Genomic DNA, 20,275 nt, shown 5'->3' on the forward strand with positions numbered 1-20,275 from the left:
GAATTTTCTTCAGAGATTTTTCTCAGCATTCAAGAGCAAACCGGTGGAGTCTCATATGGGAAGAAACATATGGGAAGTCTCATATGGGAAGAAGCTTGAGAAATAAAAGAGAAAGTTAATGAAAGATGTTAGCGAAATCTCATTCACTGCCAGTAATGGGGTGCTGCACACATATTTCTAAAATATTAGAAAGTTAAAGTTTAAATTTGCATGTTAATTTACAGAAGGCATTATGGCAAATTGGATTCTAAGTCTTCACAAATTTAAGTACATTTCTTATGAAAGGATGTGGACATGTGTGGAGATAAAGGAAAAGATATAGGAGAAAAAAACATCTGATTACCAAGCAAATATCAAAGATCTATTGAGTTCCCATTATGTGCAAACAATTAGATAAAAAGAAGTGTAATCATCAAACTTCACAACTGGGAATGTTCTCCAACTCTTCTCTCAAGTAGTATACAACATAGGTGGGGCAATGAGGGACTGTTTTCCATGATCTCCAAGGCCCTAGCATTGGGCTAACTGCAGTGAAGGTGAGGGCTAGCTCTATACCTTTGAATTCTGAAAGTCCATGCTACTTCCCCCTCTGAGCTTTGGATAAGAAGCAATGAAAGTGGAAATCAGCTCATCTAACCCCAGTAGGACTTCCAGAAGGCCCTTTGTCATGATAGAAGAGACCCATGGGGAGTGACCTGCATAAAATCACCTGGTAAAGAATTCAGGTATCTAGTACTATTGTTCTTTTTTTTTTTTAAAGTGGTGAGAATGAACATTTTTTTTTTTTTGAGGAAGATTGGCCCTGCGCTAACATCTGCTGCCAGTCTTCTCTTTTTTTCTCCCTAAAGCTCCAGTGCATAGTTGTGTATCATAGTTGTAGAGCTGTAGCTCTTCTATATGGGACACTGTCTCAGCATTGCTTGATGAGTGGTGAGCAGATCCACACCCACGAACCGGACCGGGGAACCCTGGGCTGCAGAAGTGGAACGTGTGAACTTAACTGCTATGACACCGGGCCGGCCCCTCTAGTACTATCATTCTTTACATTGTGATTTTGAGAACAACAGGACCAAGTTCACGTCTGTCATCTAGCTTGCATTGGTCTCTACATTTAATAAAGCAAGCATAAAATTTCCATAAACACGAACAATTTCTGTGATTCATTGCACAGGGTCTTTGGCAGGTTAGTGGCTACCTAGTAGAGACTTCTGGGGGCATGCTCCAGGAACGAGTTTTGCAGTGACCCTTGGTGAGGCGGTGGTGAAACGTGTTAGGAAAAGCCTTCCAATATCTTGCTTTTTGTGTGTGTGTGTGTGTGCCATATAAATGCATTTCTTGAGCCACACTACATACAAAGCACTTTGGGGATTAAAAGTTGAATAGACCGGGCCAGATCTTCCATAAGTTTACAATCTCTTGGGAGAAATTAAGAAAAGAACACAAACGAGTTACAAAAGAAATACCAAAAGAAAGGGGAAAAGCAAGTCTTCTGTTCATGAGAGTTCAGAAGAGAGATTCCTTCTAACTGAGCAAGAGAGAAGCCAGGAAGGCTTCAAGTAGGAGGCAGCACTTCAGCGAGGCCTCGGAACATTGGGGTGGGAGCCAGGGGTGAAAGGAAGGAGAAAAAACAGTGAGCACAGGTGTGTATCAAGTGCTTAGCACCAAAAACGAGTACAAACAAGTGCTTTAGAGAAAAATGAGATTCCTCTGGCCTGTGGTTGGATACGGCTTTCTCTCAGAGGTGAGGCTTAGGGGAGGGGCTTCAGATGGATGGAAAGGAGAAAGCTGAGTAGAAAATAGAGGTGGGATATAGGAATGATCAGTGTATACAAAGGTCAGAAAAGAGACAGGTCTGGCAGAGTGAAGGAGTAATGCGGACTGGAGAGGAAAGTTGAAGTTACTCAGTTAAGCTAAAAAGCCAGCCTAAAGCATGTGATCTCCATGAGAAATCACAGTTTTCTGAGTCAAGACAATTCTCCTAAGTTGGTGACTCTTAAAGCATGCTCCCTGTATCAACATCAGTATCACTGAAGTTAGAAATGTGAATTGTAGGGCCTGACCCCAAATCTATGGAACCAGAAACCAAGAAATTTATGTTTAATAAGCCCTCCAGGCTTGTGATTTATGTGATTATGATCCTTAAGGGAATAACCAAGTTTTTAAAAAGATAACTTAGTTCTTCCTCCTCCTGCTGCTGCTTTACAAAACAAATCTCTGGAGACAGAAATTATTTTCTTGAATTACGTACATTTGTGGGTTTAGTTAAGGATGAATGTACATTGTTTGCATTCCCTCAATCTGTCCCTGTGGTCCAAAGTTTTTGTGCAAGAAGTCCGTAAATTGGACCAATGATTTAAATTGATTCAAAGTCTGAGTTTATGGAACTTCTGGAGACCATTTCAAAAAGTTCACTGTCATTTCTCTTCCTTTGTTAGTCTGGGGTGTCTTCTGAAAATAAAATGGACCCTCAGTTGTGCATAAATTCACAGAGATTGTTAAGACAGACTACACTACAAAGTTGCATAGTATTTATCATCTCCTATGATAATTTTATTAAAGCAATACATACATCTCTCCTTTTCATGTATACAAAAAATACTGTGGCCTCATGTATCATTGTATTTTTATCTTTATGATACATTGTTCTAATATGCCTATCTGATTATCCTGAAGTTCTCTATTTACTCTTACTTTAAAAAAAATTAATCAAGTGAAAGAAAATTTCTGTAGAGTTTGATTTGCTTGGGGAATCAGGATTCTTGGCCTGAGTTGTCTAATGATCTGACTCAAATTGACTTACACTGAATGAACCAGTTCTTGATTTGGTAAAATTCAACAAACATTTATCGAGGTAGATGCTTTCAGCGATATCAAGATGTACCAAACATTGGTGGCTGATAAAAAGCGGGGGGGGGGGGGTATTACAAGTATTTCAGGACTTCCTTTTCCTTCTTCATTATTTTGTAGTCAATGACCATGTGTTACTGCTTTGTTTTGCTTTATGGCAGTTCACTTTTTTCTCCCCACTTATGCTTCATTCAAACAGTTTGACCACACTGTGCTCACGGCCTCAGAGGAGGAATGGGACTAGGCGTTAAGATAGAAACAAGTGAGTCTTCCCCACTTTGTTCTTCAAAATCTGAAGGAATTGAGAGAAAACGAGAAAACCCAAAACCAAAGCATTTGAGAGAAACACTAGATAAGAGTAATAGATTTGAGGAGAGTGCAGCTTCCCCCCAGTATTTCCACAAGCTGGGAAGCAGCAGCAGACAAGAAGTCATCAGAGGGGGCAGACGGGTGGTGCCCAGTGGTGGGAAAATGTTTTTGAGAGGCATTGTGAGTGATGGCCAGCCTCACAAGCACTACCAGCATCTGAAGACCACCCATCTTGATTGACTGGGCACCAGCCATCTCTAACATCAAGGGGCCAACATCATTCACATCTGGGGAGGCATTCTCTTGAACTGCGTCCAGTCTTTCTTGCAGTCATTTCACAGAAAGCTCTGCCCCAGGACTGTTCTTGGTCCTTGTCCATTCATTCACCAGTGAATCCCCCAGCTTTTGCGACATCCTGGGAAACAATCCTAAAACCAAGAGAAGGCGGGTGAAACTCTGGACACGTACAGGTTCAGAAAAAGCAGCAAAGTGAGGGTCACACCTCCCTTCTCCCATTTATATACGTGTACTTTTGAGGGGAGGGTAGCAAACGGATCAGCTCAAGATCCTCCTCAAAATAAGACACTATTGCAAATGAGCCAGGTTTCAGCTGAGAGAAAATGCAGTTAATGTATTGAAACTCATTCTTGTTCCAGGCCCTCTCAGCCCTGGAAATGGTCAAATCCTCTGACCCTCACCACAGGACATTCTGAAGGTCTTGTTGTTTGGGAGCAAGGAAAGGATTCCTTATCTAAAGTTACAGTGGTACTTAAATGACAGCCTTGGCTTTAGAGCCGAGCTCTTGGCCGAAGCTAACAAAAATGCAACTTCAAAGTAGCTCTGACGATGGAGGTTATCTGGCAACCTTGGTGTAAGTTATTGCATAGCAGGCAATCACTAAAAAGGACATACATAGAGTGCTTTCTTCCTCCCTCTTCATCAAACACTCATAGTCAATTTCTTTCCCTTTTAGGTTCTCATGCTTCAGACTTTTTTTTTTTAACAGAGTATAGGGAAATATGTTTTCTTTTTAAAGGAGAAAATGGGATTTAAAATTTTAAATGAGAATATGTTTAACTGAGGAAAACAGTTATTCTCAGAAGGAAAATTCCAATAAATAACTAGAGTTATTAATGCTTTTCTTATTGTCAACAAAGTTCCTATTAGGTATCATGCGAAATAGGGCAATCTTGAGAGCACACACTCATTTACAATGCATGGGATCCAAAGACGTTATGGGAGGCAAATGGACTACTTGTCTACCTTTTCTTCCCCCATTCAAGCCCATCTCAGAAATCCTACTTCTACAAATGTTATGGTCTTTTCTTTGTGAAAGGTTAAAGCACCTCCATTTTTCTTTTTTTTTTTTTTTTTTTTAATTTTTTCCCCCCAAAGCCCCAGTAGATAGTTGTATGTCATAGCTGCACATCCCTCTAGTTGCTGTATGTGGGACTCGGCCTCAGGATGGACGGAGAAGTGGTGCCTCGATGCGCACCCGGGATCCGAACCCGGGCCACCAGCATTGCAGCGCGCGCACTTAACCACCAAGCCACAGGGCCGGCCCATGCACCTCCATTTTTCAAACTCTAGTATCTCCTAATGATAAAATCTCAGTAGGAGACAAACGAGAATAAATCATCAGCTCTGGTCTTATTCACATAAACAGGAAAATTCTATTACTCCTCATTCATTATTCTTATTTTCTTCCGGAAAAATCATATCAAAAGTATTTATTGATGGCTTACCGAAGTATATAGAAATTGGTATACGAGTGAAAAAAATGCAGAGGTTATTTTATATGTTTCCTAGGCTTGAACAGTCATTTCTGCCAGATTATCTAATGATAACGTTTATATTTACCTGGACTTCGCACTGTAGTAACTAGAAATAGAATTACTAAGAGTGGAAATTAATTTAGGGTTATTTTAATTATGATTTAAGATGAAATATAACGTTTAAAAACATCCTCAAATGTAATACTACCTTGATTTTTTGAACAATATATTCTTTTCGGTATCTGCCATTTCAAGCAGGTGGCTTGAAAGAAAGAAAGGCTACTTTCTTTGATTACTTATTTTTATTTGAATAAAACAAAACTTGAGGTAAATGGTTTGCCAGGTGACTACTCTTTGCACTTATGTCCCAATAGACCACATCTGGCATCAAAGGTCTTAGAAAGTACTATAAAAATTCACAAGTTTTGAACTGATTTTCTGACAGAAATGAGCACTTCTGCTGCACTCCCACTAGTCATCAGCTTTTTTAGACACAGAAATCTTGGTTTCCATAGCCTTTATGGCTTTTTGGAGGATCTCTAAGATTGGTCCTGTAGTTTTGATAATTTGTTCCAACTGATCTGTGGCCGACTCGATGGCATTCTTGGCATTCTCAGTTTTTAACGCATCCTGCAACTTTTTCAAGGTGTCTACTGTAGTGGTTTTGCATGGACCTGAACTTTCGCTTTTCTCAGACGTGGTGGTTTCTGATTGCTCTTTTCTATAGAGGTCACTTAATTGAAGAGTCATGAGGGGATATTCCATCAAGAGTGAAAGAGAAGATTCCAAACTCCCCAGGATGTTACCACTATTCAGCACGGAGACAATGATTGGTGTAGGAACATTTTTGAACACTTCTTTAGCTGCCTGATGCAACTCCTTTACATTGGTACTCTTCTCAACCAGAGAGCACATAGCTGTTGCAATCTTGGAACATAAAGGTTCCTTTTGCATTTTGTCATGCTTTGCATCTACTGCAGACTGCATCTCCTTAAAAATTTTGAGCATTTGTTCAAAGACATCCTTAACACGAACATCTTCTTTCACAGCCATCGAGAGGATCTGGGTATTCATACTGCTGTTAAACAATTCAGTGAGTGTGTTTGTGAAGGAAGCAAGATCTTGTAGGTGAAAGAACAATGTTTTGGCAGCTTGAACCAGCCTTTCTTTATCCTTTTCTGACTCAGAAGACATTTCTCCAACAAAAATTTTTCAGCACTGCAAAACAAAGCAGTAATCCAAATGAAGACTAAAAGTATATTTATCAACCATAAAGAGATTAAAGGTATAATCTAAATGTTGGGATAATGCCTGTCAAGGGTTGGAAAGCTACACAAGCTTTAAAGCAGAAATGATCCTGTGCTTTAATAAAAATAATAGCAAAAATAATTAAAACAGAGTACAATGGGGGTGTTTCATTGAATTTAAACCATATATCAAATATTTTGTGCTAGAACCTGAATTGGATATGCTGATATATGGAGTGACACTATTCTCAGGTATCACCCTCAATCTAGTGGAGAATACTAGATAAAGCATTAAAAATTACATAGAGGGGCTCTGGTTCCAGTTAAGATAAAGCAAACACACTCTATCCAATCTTTCCTACTGATAACAACTAAAAATCCTGGACAGAAGATATAAAGTAACTATCAGATAACACTGGAAGGTGGATAACAGTAGACCCAGAAGGTAGAGAGTGCAGCATTCCAAAGAAGATCAAGGCCATCTGATGCAGCATTCCAAAGAAGATCAAGGCCATCTGATGCAAACTCCCAAAATGTCTGTCCTGTCTAAAAATGTTCCTGCACTTCATCCTCTTCTGCTACAGAGAGGAGTGTTAACGTCTCTAACCAATGTTCCTGGTCCTCTTTTGGTATCTCCTCTAGCATTCTGTTCTATCAATCATCTCCCCTTTCTCTTGTGCTGTGGACTGAATTGTGTCCTCCCAAAATTCGTATGTTGAAGCCCTAACCCCCAATATGACTGTATTTAGAGATAAGGCCTATAAGGAGGTAACTAACGTTAAATGAAATCATAAGGGCAGGGCCCTGATATGATAGGATTAGTGTCCTTGTAAGAGGAGACACCACAGAACTCCCTTGCTCACTCTCTCCACCATGTGAGGTCACAGCGAGAAGGTGACTGACTGCCTACAAACCAGGAAGAGAGCCCTTACCAAAAACTGAAAGGGCTAGCACCTTGATCTTAGGTTTCTCAGCCTCCAGAACTGTGAGAAAATAAATTTCTGTTGTTTAAGTCACCTAGTCAATGGTATTTTCTTATGGTAGCCCAAGCTGACTAATACATCTTGCATCTTCCATCTCTCCCTCTTAATTTTTCATTCTCCTTTAACTACATACATACTCAGTTTCCTAGTCAGTTAAAAAAAAAAAAAAAGATTTTGGGGCTAGCCCTGTGGCGTAGTGGTTAAGTTCGGCATGCTCTGTTTCGGCAGCCTGAGTTCTTGGGTTCGGATCCCATGTGTGGACCTACACCACTCATTAAGCCATGTTGTGGCGGTGACCCACATACAAAATAGAGGAAGACTGGCACAGATGTTAGCTCAGAGCAAATCTTCCTCAAGCAAAAAGAGGAAGATTGGCAACAGATATTAGCTCAGGGCCAATCTTCCTCAACAACAACAACAAAAAGTTTTACCTTGACTTCCCTTCAAGGAATGATTCCATCTCATTCCTTCCTTTAATTCTCAAATTTGCCAAAGAGAAATTATTTACATCACTGTAATTTATTCTGTCCTCTATTATTTTCCTATAGGGTGCCAGTAACTTCTAATTATGAAATCTATTTCCAGGCACTAACCACCTTGAGTTCTCTACATTATTTAAAATTGCTGAATACCCCGTCTTACTTCAAAATTTTCTCTTCCTGTGGCCTCCATGATGTTGTGCAACTCTGGCCTTTCTGCATCCTCTCTAAGCACTTATTTATTTCATAAGCTTCTCTTGCTCCTCATACAACCAACAGCTCTCCAGTCTCCTAGCTCTACAATGCTGGCCTTTGGCCCTCATTATATTCCACATTTTCTCCCTTTGAGATCTCATCTGTCTCCATAACCACAAATGCCATCTATATGAAGATAACTCCTAAATCTCCTACTGTAGCCTCAGCAGCTCTCCTGATCTCCAGATCTACATTTCCAACTACCTACTGGTCATCTCCACCTGGTGACTGCACCAGTATATTCCACACAATGTATCCAAAACTGCACTCATCTCCTCAAAAAACACTTCTCCCTCTTAACCTTTGCCTCATTGCTGAGGCTCAAAATCCATTTTCATTTTCTCTTCCCCATATCAAATCAGTCCCTGAGACTTGTTCATTCTCTCTGAACTTATTTCAATCCTTCCTCTCCCTTCCATTCCCATAACTACTACCCCAGTTACCTCTCAGCCACATAATTTTAATAGTCTCAAATTTGATCTCAATACTTTTGGTCTAGAGGTCACAAACTGGCAATCCACAGGCAAAATCCAACCAGCAGTTGTGTTTTGTTTGACCCATCACAATATACTTTCAAAATTTGTATCAGTTGCCAAATTTAAAAACTGAAGAATAGAAATGTGCATTTCTATTGATTATTGAAAAAAATGAGATTAACTGGCAGCACTAAGCCCTTGTTCTGAAGTGGAAAAATTACCTAGAGTTGAGGTTGTCCCTTTAAACTGAACACTCACCCTCTACACCCTATTAACTTAGTGTAAGACAATAGGGTGTAGAGGGTGAGTGTTCATATCTTGTCCAGCTCCCTTAGGCTTGGAGTTGATAATCCATGCTTTACTGTCCATATCCATTAATCCAATTTATATAAAGTGACTTTCCTGAAATCCAAACCTACTAATATTAGCCTATAACAAAAAACCTGCAATGGTTCAGTATTGCCTAGAGAATAAAATACAGTTTCCTAGCATGGCATTTAACGCCATCTACAACCTGCTCTCCATTTCCCACTCCCCGCCTTCCCTTCACTGCTCTCACATATACCCTTTACCACCAGCATAGTCGGTTAATTTTAATTTCATTCCCTGAAAATGCTCAACAATTTTTTGCTCAGCTCCGTTGTTCATCATATTCCTCCAACTGCATTATCTCCTCCATACCCCCCACACACATATACTGAAATCTTACTTTTCCATCCATACCCACTTCAGATAGACTGGCCACACATACTTTTTCCTTTTTCTGCCCTGCCCCTACATGCCTGGTCCCTAAGATATGACAAGTTTCAAAATGACCCACTGGGACAAAAGTAAAATAATACCCCACTAGTCCTACTCTGTAGGAACACAGGGTAGCATCTTTAGACTTTACAAGTCTCCTAGCTGGTGTCTTGGTTCTGTATCTTCTACCCACCCAATAACAACAGGAATTGTTGTTCATATAAAAAGAATAGCTATCATTTAGTAAGTTTTTGCCACATATTAGGCACTATGCCAAGTGCTTTACATGTATTATCTCATTTAATCCTTATGACAACCCATAAATTACAAACTAATACTCACATTACACCAATGAAAAAATTTAGAGAGTTAAGTGGCTTTCCCAGGGTTACATGGCTAGTAAGTGGTAGTTTGGGTACACAAAATCAGGACTATCTGATTCTTTCCACTAAGTTATACTGGAGTTGAGTGATTTTCTTGCTTCTAAGGTGTCTTTGCTATAGAGGAATCCATGGGGATTAGGACAGAATCTAGAGGAAGAAACATGAAAAAATTCTGATCTAAGCTTTCAGGTAAAGGGGTCAATTTGGTCTTTAAGGTTTGCATATTGCCAAGACAATTCACCAAGATAACAAGAGAGATAGTGACAAAGAGCAGAATGCCTAGCCAAGAAAGAAGAGTACACACACAAAACACATTTGGACGGAAATTTCTGGGTTTATATCTCTTGAGAACCTAAACAAAGCAATCAGCAACAGATGGAGGTACAAATGCAACAGAAGCTAAAGGAGAGTTATTATCTGGAATAGTGACAAGATGGAATCCCAAAATCTGAGAGCTGTAATCAAAGAGCCATCTTCTCTACTGAACTGAATTAGCTCAGTTGTGTAGCACTTTCAACAATAAAAAGTCCATTAAAGAACAGAAAATTGAATGTTTTACCACTTTATTAGTCTTTCAAATTATATTACTTAATATATACTAATTCTATATTAATATAGGAAACAGAAGAATTCTGAGAACTAAGCCATGCGGAAATAGTCTCTAAACCAGACAGGCAGAGGGACCCAGTAGAGACTAGCAAAGCCTGTAAGTCATCACATTCCAATAGAAACATCCAGAGGAAACCAGATGAGAAAGCACTTCAACAATATTCCTAAACAGCTGCTGGGACTACTAAACTCAGAAACACAGCAAGGTAAGCAGTGTGGATATTTCTATTAGTATTGATATAATATTCTGTTTCTCCATATTAAACGATATTTGAAATAACATGTCAGTCTTGAATCCTAGCCATAAATATAATAAAAGTAACAAAATAACCTTGTTTTAAGAGGATCTTATGGCATGTTCCTTGTGATTATTTATTTCTCTGAAGACACCAGAGAAAGAAGAAAATTAACAGCTTATATAACTGATTAAGTCAGAGGGGAAGCTAAAGTAGTAAAGACATCAATTTTAGAAAGGATTAAGGATGAAAGGACACCTGTGTAAACATGTGTTGTTTACCGGGATTGTAACGTTTCCTTTCGTGTCTTTAACATTACCATAAGCACTCAGTATCCGTGAAAGAATGAATGTGAAATCTAACACTAGTCAATGTAGAGTGCTTATGCTCCTTCATAAGTTATATTACATTTAAATATCATTGGGCACTTGCTGTGTGTCTCCAAATAGACTGTTATCTTCTTGAAGGCAAGGGATATTGTCTACTTTTTTAAATGCCTCAAGGCATATAGAAGTTTCTCAAGTGAGCATTTGATAAATGCTGATGAATGACCTTGATATTCTGCTTTCTGGTCAGAAAGATTCTTTAGAAGAATTTACTTCAAAAAGAGTGTCATCACATCATGATCAACTTCTTGTTTTGTTTTGTTTTGTTTTTTAATTAAAAGGAATGGTTTTGATTTAATTTAAAGAAGGAGACTCAGAACTAGTCAGTACCTCTTATTTTCTCCTGAAAAGCTTCTGATTTTACCTATACCCTATTCCCACGCTCCCAAATAAGTGAATCTTGCCTGATACCTGGACCCAGCACGGAGAGGGAGGAGAAGTGACAGCAGGGAGAAACAGAAAACCTCAGAGAGCACTGATGACTAAACATCAGAGGCTTAGGTTCCTCGGTTTTATCTTTCTTCCCTTTTTTAATTGTTATTATAGGAAAAGTTCAAACATACACAGAAGTGAAGACAATAATAAACTCCCACATACCCATAACCTAGCTTCAAAAATTATCAAAACAAAGTCAATCATAGTTCCTCTATAACCTACTCCACTCTCCCTTCCAGATTTTGGAAGCAAATCTCAGAGACTGTTATTTCATCCTTAATGTTTTCAGTATGTATTTCAGAAGGCAAGAACTCTTCTTGTTGAAGTTTAATTCTATGCCCCCCAAATTAACAACATTTAACAGAACCATCTTTGACTTTGACACACACCCAGTGTCCTGGTGTAAAAAATTATTTTTGGTGACAGTGTAAAAGTTTTTGGGATGCAATTTGCAATACATATCAAAAGTAATAAAAGTTTAATTCCTATTGATTATATAATTCTTCTGGAAATTTATCCTGAGGAAATAATACAGATAATCCAAGAGGGAAAAAAAAGGTATGTGTATTAAAATGCTCATCAGAATATTATGATAGTGAAACAATTGGAAATTTATTAAATTATGGTAAGGATATCTTAAGGAATATTTTATATAACCAATAAAATGATTACAAAAATAGAAATATGAGAAAATGTTTAAGTAAATTAATATAATATGAAAATGTTATTTACACTATTACAACTTTGTAAAAATACTTATGCATTTAAGCAAACTTTAAAAAGGAATAACAAAACAAGATGGTAGGTTTATGGGTGTTTTTCCTCCTCTATTTTAATGTGTTTATACATTAGTGCTATTGACTTTATATTTTAAAATACTTTGTTTTGCCAAATCTTTTACTTTTAATTTCTTCATGTTATAATTCTACCATTTATCAAAGCACATAATCACATCACTTTCTTCATGAAACTTCCTCTAATCACTTCAATATTAATTTCTCTCTTTAAATTCCTATGCCACCTGAGAGTCAATTCACTACCGTTATTCACGAAAGTATCCCGAGAATTTTTTATTTGAGTATGTAATAATCAATACACTTTCATTTTGTAAGGTGGTCCTTTCCTGAAAAACTAAAACGACTGTATAGTATTACTAAATAAACCTTAACTTTTAGATACTATCAGCAACATATTTCTACCATTTCTTATATGCGCTTTAACCTTGAATGTTTGCTTCTCAATTCAACAAACTGGTGAGGTCAGGTTCAATAAGAATCCATCTGAAGCCAGTCTTTGTTTCCACTCCCATTTCCTAAGCCATGCTGATCACTGGCACCAACACTTCCAGATTTGTTTACTTCCTTTTTTATGAAATAACAAGTCAAAATATGTGTGATTTCCAAACTTCGTTTTAGCAAGAGAACTCGCTCATCAAACAAAATTTTACCCACCCACAGCCCAAATACAGCAACACAAGAGAGCACAGCTGCCTCAGCCAAGGCTGGGCTGAAACAGGCGTGCCAGAGACCAAGAGCTCCTCCTGCTGGCTACCAACGCCCCATCAGGCTGCCCAGGTTCTACAGAACCTATTTCATGAAACATTACAATAAAATATTCAACTAACAGCCCAAACTCTGCTATACAGAAGTGGATAGTAACTGCTCAAAGTGATTTTTTCACTGACAGAGAGCACTATCACGTGATAACAAATATTGTAAAAGCTCACATTTACCATACAAAAGGTGCAGGTAATCAGAGCTGGGTTAAGTACACTACTTAGCTACCTGTCGATACCAATCTTTAAAAGTCATTTTTCAAATGACTTTAAAATGATTTTTAAAAGATTGAATTTTAAAGTCAATATTTAAAAGGTCATCCTTGAAAATTTAATAAGATAGGGAAAAGTATAAGGCCCAGAACTCCTCTCAGGTACGTACTATATATGGTTTACACATCACTGGAGGCATGCCTAAGTAACAACTTGATCTTTAAGAAATGTGACTCCAATTAATTGCAAGGCTTTTGTCTCACTGAGCGAAGTAAGCAATGTGAGAGTCAGAATTAAATTGTCATGGGCAATAGTGGAAACTCTGCAGGGTGCCAACTACGGTTTTCCATGTGGTATATACTCTCCTCTAAATATCAAGCACATATTTGAAAGTGTATACATTGCTAACCTTGCTTAGATGATCAAATGTCTCCATATGGCTCCCGTGTCAATATACATAAAGTGTGGGCTCTTTAAAATTTGAATTTGCACAAATCAAGCACTACCTCTAATTTTGTACGACATATTACTTTCAACTTGACATTGTAGTTTTAAATGTCTTAACTTCCTAACTAGCTTAGAAATTCCAGGAAAGCAAGGATCATGTCTTTTTTCATTTTTGGTATGCTCTACAGAGCATAGCATACTACCTCATACATAGTAAAGCACTACTCCATTAGGTAAATTGCTACTGAATTATTAAACTGCTTCCTTCACCAGGCTCTTCAAATTTCACCTGTCCAAAACATAATTCATTGGTTTCACCTTCAAACCCCACCTCTCCTCCACCTAATTCTCTAGCATTTATCTCACTGTTGGGATGGAAATAATCTTGAACTGTACTCAGTACTGGAGCAGGTACGGTGGCAGGCCTGCTGAAGATCTATTTGCATAAGGAACCCTCCCAAGGCCCTTCCTCAAAGAAAAAGGAACTAGGAAGGTAAGCCTGACTCAAAAAAATTAAAGTCCTTTTTCATTAGATGCAAAAAATAATTCTCAGCAAATCATAACATGTCTTACTCAAACTTGTTATTGGCACAAAATTATGGATATCTGGATCCTAGGAAGAAGGGTATAAAATTGCACGTGCAAGGCACATATATGTAAAGGAGAGAAAATATTATTTTTGTAGTTGAAAAAGTTGTCTTTGATTTCCAGTAAGATTGAGCTTTTCTCATCAATTAATTAGCTATTATTTTTTTTTTACTCTATGTTCATAGCTGTTTGCTCATTTAGCTATTAGATTATTACTGTTTTCCTTATTAACAAGTCTTTATAGAAATTAATACTTTTTCATTTTTCTTGCATTTTCCCCAGTTTGCTTTCAGTTCTTTAGACATGATCATCTTTGTTAGCCAAATTTTTGTGATTTTTTTCCATTGGTTTTAAGCTTATAAAGTCCTCCTCCATACAGACATTTGAAAATTATCCACATTCTTCTAGCTAGTTTGTCATTTGATTTTTTTACATATATTACACTAACATTCTTTTTGTGTGTGTGTGTGAGGAGATCAGCCCTGTGCTAACATCTGCCAATCCTCCTCTTTTTGCTGAGGAAGACTGGCCCTGGGCTAACATCCATGCCCATCTTCCTCCACTTTATATGGGACGCTGCCACAGCATGGCTTGCCAAGCAGTGCGTCGGTGCGCGCCCAGGATCCAATCAGGAGAACCCTCGGGCCGCTGAAGCGGAGCCCGCGCACTTAATCACTTGCGCCACCGGGCCGGCCCCCTACACTAACATTTTTAATTAATCTACTCTTGCACTTGTACAATACTGGTTAATATTGTGTTTTTACGGTGTGTTAATATTTGGGGAGAAAAAAGTCCCATCATTGCTTTTCCAGAAAAAAAAAGTAGCCTCACCTATTCAGCCTTTCAGATACATTTTAGGATTAATTTGTAAAGTTGTGTTAAAACAATAAATTAACTGAGAAGGAAATGACCACTTCGAAGCATTCAACCTCCCGTCCAGGAGGAAGGTCCATCTCTCCATTTGTTTATCTGGAGGTAATGGAACCACATACCTTTTCTGGAAGCTATGCCTTCAGATAATGGCATATGATAGCTGCTAGAGACATTTTCCACTTTTTCAGGGTAAGAAAGACTCCTCTCACCTAAATATCTGAATAGGGGTGTAGCTGGTGATCTTCTGAATTCAAAGTCAGAAACTGGAATTTTCACTTCATGAAAAGATTTGAAAACTAGGAGCCAAAACAAAAGAAAAAAGTTTAATGGAAAATTCCTAGAAGAAGAAAGAAAAACCAAAGTCCAGATTTGTGGTTATCCAATTGTGGTTTGCAACTGAATGGTGAGTTTAGGGACTATTTAATAGATCCTAAACAAACAATTTCTTTAAATGGAATTGAGATATTTTCTAAGTACTGTTTTGTGGAAATGCGTGTCAGTCGTGCTCATATGCGTGTGTGTGTGTGTGTGTGTGTGTGTGTGTGTGTGTGTGTATGCAGGATCTGAATCAAGGATAAAAATGAATGTCTGACCAAGATAAAGTTTATTCTACCAGAAGTACCAACACATTTTTCTAAATTTAACAACATAAAGGATTATGTTCCTAATCCATTTTTTAAAAAATTTCCCCTTTCCATTTCCAAATTATATCCCTATGACTTGGAGGATAAGTTATTTTCATGTTTACTTTCTTAAGAGAAAAACATCTTCATTCCTTCATCCCATGCTTCTGAGATTCCCCATATCTAGGCTAAGAACATGGTCCTAGAATAGACAGAGCCCAAATTAATCAGGATGTTGTCTGCTCAAAGAGAGAATGTGCCAGATCCCACAGAGATAAAGAGGACTCCATTTTCTCTTTATTTTCTTCCAAGAGTTTAAACGAAAAATAGAAGTGCCAGGCATATAGTAAGTCTACTCCAAGTATGCACATTGAATAACATTGTTCTTACTTGGCTCAAACTTTCAGCCAAATAAACTCAGAAGAACATGCTCATTCCTTTTTTCTCTGCATGGTACTCTGAGGCAGAAGTACAAATACAAGAAGGCTCCTACCAGGCTTATTTTATTCATTCTTTGGTGTATTCTTGCTTATTCCTTAATGCTTTTGTGAAATGGCATTATCTTCTTTCTCAGGCTAACTCTAACTTATCTTAATAATGGCCAAGTGCAATATAGACCATTCTAAAGAATTTAATTTATAAACTTTGCAAATGGAGAGTCAGAGAGACAGTGATAACTGCACTGTCCCCTGTACCATGCCCACTTTCTCCCCAAGTGAGATTTTAATCTAAAGAATCTTGAATATATACTCTTATCACGACGACTTTTTGTAGATTCTAATGTTACAGGTGTGTTGCTTTGGATGTGCCTTAGGTTCAGAGAATAATTTGCCTGTAAAGATATATAAAGTGATTTGAATATTGTAAATTAAGATAACAGAGTATATAAACAAAGTTAGATATGAATAGCCCTGTAACCCAGAGATCTTAATATTCTTTTGGCCCTTCTAATTTAACTCCAAATATTAGAGAAATCAATCTGGTGGGTCTATTCAATGTGGTAACTAAGGGTTGAGGAACTTAAGGTGCACTGGTTATCAAGAGCTAACCATTTCAAAGTGAGGTCTGTTTCAAATACGTTATTAAATATTATTTGGAAATAACCATGTTTATTAACAGATGCTTGATAAACACAAATATTTCCTATCTAGGATTACCACCACCACAAAACCTAATGCCTTAATTAATGCATCAATAGGTTGTATTCTGTTACCCACATTTCCATACACTGACTCCAAGTTTCAGAAAAACAACTGTTTTGAAGAACCTGTTGAGTTTTCTGAGGAATTCCTTAGATAGCATATTGCTACTTTGCTATTCACAAAGTAAAAGATTTCCTGGTCAAATCTATGCAGACAGCAGATATTTTTCAAGATTTTTAGCAGAGATTTACTATTTTCTTTTTCAGAGATTGTATTTCAAATATGGCTCAGAGTGATTTCCTCTACCCAGATAACCCAAGGAGGCGGCAAGAAGTAAACCGTCTGCACCAGCAGCTCCTTGACTGCTTATCTGACAGCTTCCATGCCACCAACAAGCTGACTGGGGTTTTAAACACGCACTTGGCGTGCAGCCTGGCCGCCATTGAGATGAAAAGAGATGGGACCATCAAAGAAAACTGCGATATCATCATTCAAGCCATGATGAAAATCCAAAAGGAACTGCAAAAGGTTGATGAAGCACTAAAAGATAAACTAGAGCCAACTCTCTACAGAAAACTTCAGGATATTAAGGAAAGGGAAACAGAGAAAATTGCAATAGTACAAAAGGTTATTTCAGTCATCCTGGGAGAAGCCACTTCTGCAGCCAGTGCAGTGGCTGTCAAACTTGTGGGCTCAAATGTCACAACTGGCATAATTAACAAGTTGGTCACGGTATTAGCTCAAATTGGTGCTTCTCTCCTTGGCAGTATAGGAGTTGCTGTTCTTGGCCTTGGCATAGACATGATCATCCGTGCCATCCTGGGAGCAGTGGAGAAAACGCAGCTTCAAGCGGCCATCAAAAGTTATGAGAAGCATCTGGTGGAATTCAAGTCAGCCTCAGAAAAATATCATCAAGCCATTACTGAGGTCACCAACACAGTGAAACATCAAATGAAATAAACAGCCACTTTATTTGCCACTGGAATACTTTTCTCCTTCTTTCTCAATAATAGTTTTGCTTCTTTGAGTAGGTTCATTTTCCATAAGCTTCCAACATAGGCATAAATACAGTAAACAACTTGGAAAGAGGAATTAGAGATGCTAAAACTAGATGACTCTAGAGTTTTCCAGTAACAATGAATGCCTGGATAGGTTGGTGCTAGACCCTGAGGTAAAAGATTATATTCCAGGAAGTCTTCTCACTCTGTTCTACCAGATCAATATAACTGTGAATGCTACTGGAGAGCAGTAGGTGTAGGGGTTAACTTCTCCTTTTCTAACTCCCAGTCAAAATCCTTAAAATTTACATTGAATGCAGAGACTTTCATTTCTCCCACCACCTTTGGACATCATGTACGTATAAAGGGACATACTTAGTAACTTCTGCCTGGACACAAACTCTGGGTCTTCGAATGGGATAGAAATACTACCATAATTTTGACCATCAGTTTAAGTCAAATTTTCTGTAAACTGGAAGAGACTGAAATATGGTTTGTAACAATTTACTTCAATGATGAAAGGAGGCAATGGTTCTGTAAACCACTAATTACACACTATAATCTGGACAGATTTTTAAAAGATAAAAGTTGAAACTAAAAAGATAACGGTTCTGTTTCTATAATTGCAATCAACCCTGACCAACTGTGGTGTGATGATTAAATATTCCTTAAGTGAAAGTTTGAACACTCTGGAACATTTAACAACCAAACAGGGAGGGGCGGGCCGGGTGGTGTAGTGGTTAAGTTTGCGTGCTCCGCTTCGGGAGCCTGGGGTTCACAGGTTGAGATCCTGGGCACAGACCTACATACCGCTCATCAAGCCATGCTGTGGCAGCATCCCACATACAAACTAGAGGAAGACTGACGGAGGTTAGCTCAGTGACAGTCTTCCTTAAGCAAAAAGAGAAAGATGGGCACCGATATTAGCTCAGTGACAATCTCCCTCAACCAAAAAAATAAAAATAAACAAACAAACAAATCCCAGCTATATATGCACAAAATGCACTCAGGATGCAGGAGACGAAGTAGTTACTCTTTTAAGGATTTGTCATTTAGAGGAAAGTTATAATTTATCACCTTATGAGTTTTCAGGAAGAAGATATTTCATTTTTAACACTAGCAGGAAGGAAGTTGCCCTTGCTATACAAAGCTTTAAGTGGCCTATTTCACTAATTACCTAATTTCAGAAAAATCCAGAGGCTATGGAGCCCTAATGGTTCAGTTGAATTTCTGAAGATGCAAATGTCTGTTCTCTAAATCCTTCACCAACTAATAACTCCCCCAAGACTCTTAGGTTCCACTTACAAAATTATTAATAAGATGTTGATGCAAGAATGTGTTCGCTATAACTAATCTTTGCATCCAAGTTCAAGAAATGTCTTGAAATTTAAAAACCTCAGCCTATCTCAAAAATTAAAAAGCTAGATGAAATACTTTAATTTTTCAAATGTACTCATTTTCTTTCTCTTCTGTCATTGCTTTTTTAAATTAGTTGCAAAACATCACAATATAATTCACCTTCAAAATTAAATCTTATTTTCTTTTTTGTTTATCATCTGATTTATAAGCTTTAAACTACAAGACCCTGTTATTGCTCTTTCTGGAACTCAAAATGCAGTCTAAAACCAAATCAAGAATTTTCTAAGACAAGGCTTAGTTCAGGCAAGGGACCAATATCATATGTACATTTACATATTATGCTAAAAGTTAATATGTATCTCAACAATATTTTGGAATTTTTATATTGATAGTAAGAATCGGTCTGTATCTAACATATTTTCCTATAAGGGATATTCAGATAAGAGCAAAAATAAACAAGCACGTCCTTTAAGAACAGAATTGTTAAATGTTTAAACTTACCTTTAAGGGGAAAAGATAGGAGTCTTAGAGACTAAGAACGGATAGAAGACAGAGAGAGAACGAAGACTCGAGCTAAGGGATAATTCTCTATGTTTAGTGACATCATAAAGGACTTTGGGCTGGTGAAAAGACCAGAAGGGAAAAGAGCCAATGTAAATCAACTTCCCCATTGTAAATTTAAACCCTACTGCACATGTACCCCCACACTTCATCTTCAAAAGACTAATCCTCTAGATTAGCAATCTGGGACTCTTAATACGGACACTGATTTGCTCGGGCGTACAAATGTTCTGCGTGTCTATAAACAACTACATACTGCGCTTCCAGACAGACCTGACGCTAGCAAAGCGCATCAAACACAGTAGCAAGTGTTAGTTGGGGATTCGTTTTCGAACAGACGCTCCCCAAAGATCTCACTCGCTTACGTCATGAAAAAAAGAAAATTCAAAAACTAACACAATTCCAGGACACAGAAACAGGGCAAAACACCTCCCTATCTTCATTCAGCCGGTATCGGGCGGCGCAATAACTCGAACTCCCGGACATGAGGTCAGAATGCCTCCGGGCCGAGAGGCGGGGCAGTCTTCTCACCAGCCAATCATATATCAGAGCCGCTGCCTTTTTCTTATTTCTATTGACCTAGAGAAGTGTCAATCGACACGAATGAGTCGTACTGCGTGGCGAGGGCGGGCCCTTAGCCGATAACCAACCAATTCGGTAGCGTATTGGAGCGGAAGAGACTCTGGCCCTGGAGTTCTTGGTTACTCTCTATGGTTCCAGGGCGGAGAAACGCTGGGATCCTCGGCCCGTAGGGA

The 20,275-nt window shown here is 38.2% G+C and overlaps 2 protein-coding genes across 3 annotated transcripts; one reads left to right on the top strand and one right to left on the bottom strand.

Moving 5' to 3' along the window:
- Nucleotides 1-5,080: 5,080 nt before the first annotated feature.
- On the bottom strand, nucleotides 5,081-20,268 carry C17H12orf60 (chromosome 17 C12orf60 homolog). Of its 2 annotated transcripts, XM_004435503.3 has the most exons (3): nucleotides 19,461-20,268; nucleotides 15,047-15,133; nucleotides 5,081-6,149 (listed from the first exon to the last, which is right to left on the bottom strand). In XM_004435503.3, the coding sequence occupies exon 3, from the start codon at nucleotides 6,123-6,125 to the stop codon at nucleotides 5,403-5,405; it is 723 nt and encodes a 240-aa protein (XP_004435560.1). In that variant the 5' UTR covers nucleotides 6,126-6,149; nucleotides 15,047-15,133; nucleotides 19,461-20,268; the 3' UTR covers nucleotides 5,081-5,402. The 2 variants fall into 2 exon arrangements, with proteins under 2 accessions (XP_004435560.1, XP_087298836.1); XM_087442710.1 differs by lacking the exon at nucleotides 15,047-15,133.
- SMCO3 (single-pass membrane protein with coiled-coil domains 3) lies at nucleotides 16,885-17,576 on the top strand. The gene has a single exon (XM_004435403.3). The coding sequence runs from the start codon at nucleotides 16,885-16,887 to the stop codon at nucleotides 17,560-17,562; it is 678 nt and encodes a 225-aa protein (XP_004435460.1). The 3' UTR covers nucleotides 17,563-17,576.
- Nucleotides 20,269-20,275: the final 7 nt, after the last annotated feature.

Source organism: Ceratotherium simum, chromosome 17 (assembly GCF_057802395.1).
Source record: "Ceratotherium simum simum isolate JZ-2026a chromosome 17, ASM5780239v1, whole genome shotgun sequence".
Classification (NCBI taxonomy): Eukaryota; Metazoa; Chordata; class Mammalia; order Perissodactyla; family Rhinocerotidae; genus Ceratotherium; species Ceratotherium simum.

Excerpts from the sequence above, each read along its gene's own strand:
- C17H12orf60 (XM_087442710.1), bottom strand. The coding sequence starts at position 6,125 with ATGTCTTCTGAGTCAGAAAAGGATAAAGAAAGGCTGGTTCAAGCTGCC.
- SMCO3 (XM_004435403.3), top strand. The coding sequence starts at position 16,885 with ATGGCTCAGAGTGATTTCCTCTACCCAGATAACCCAAGGAGGCGGCAA.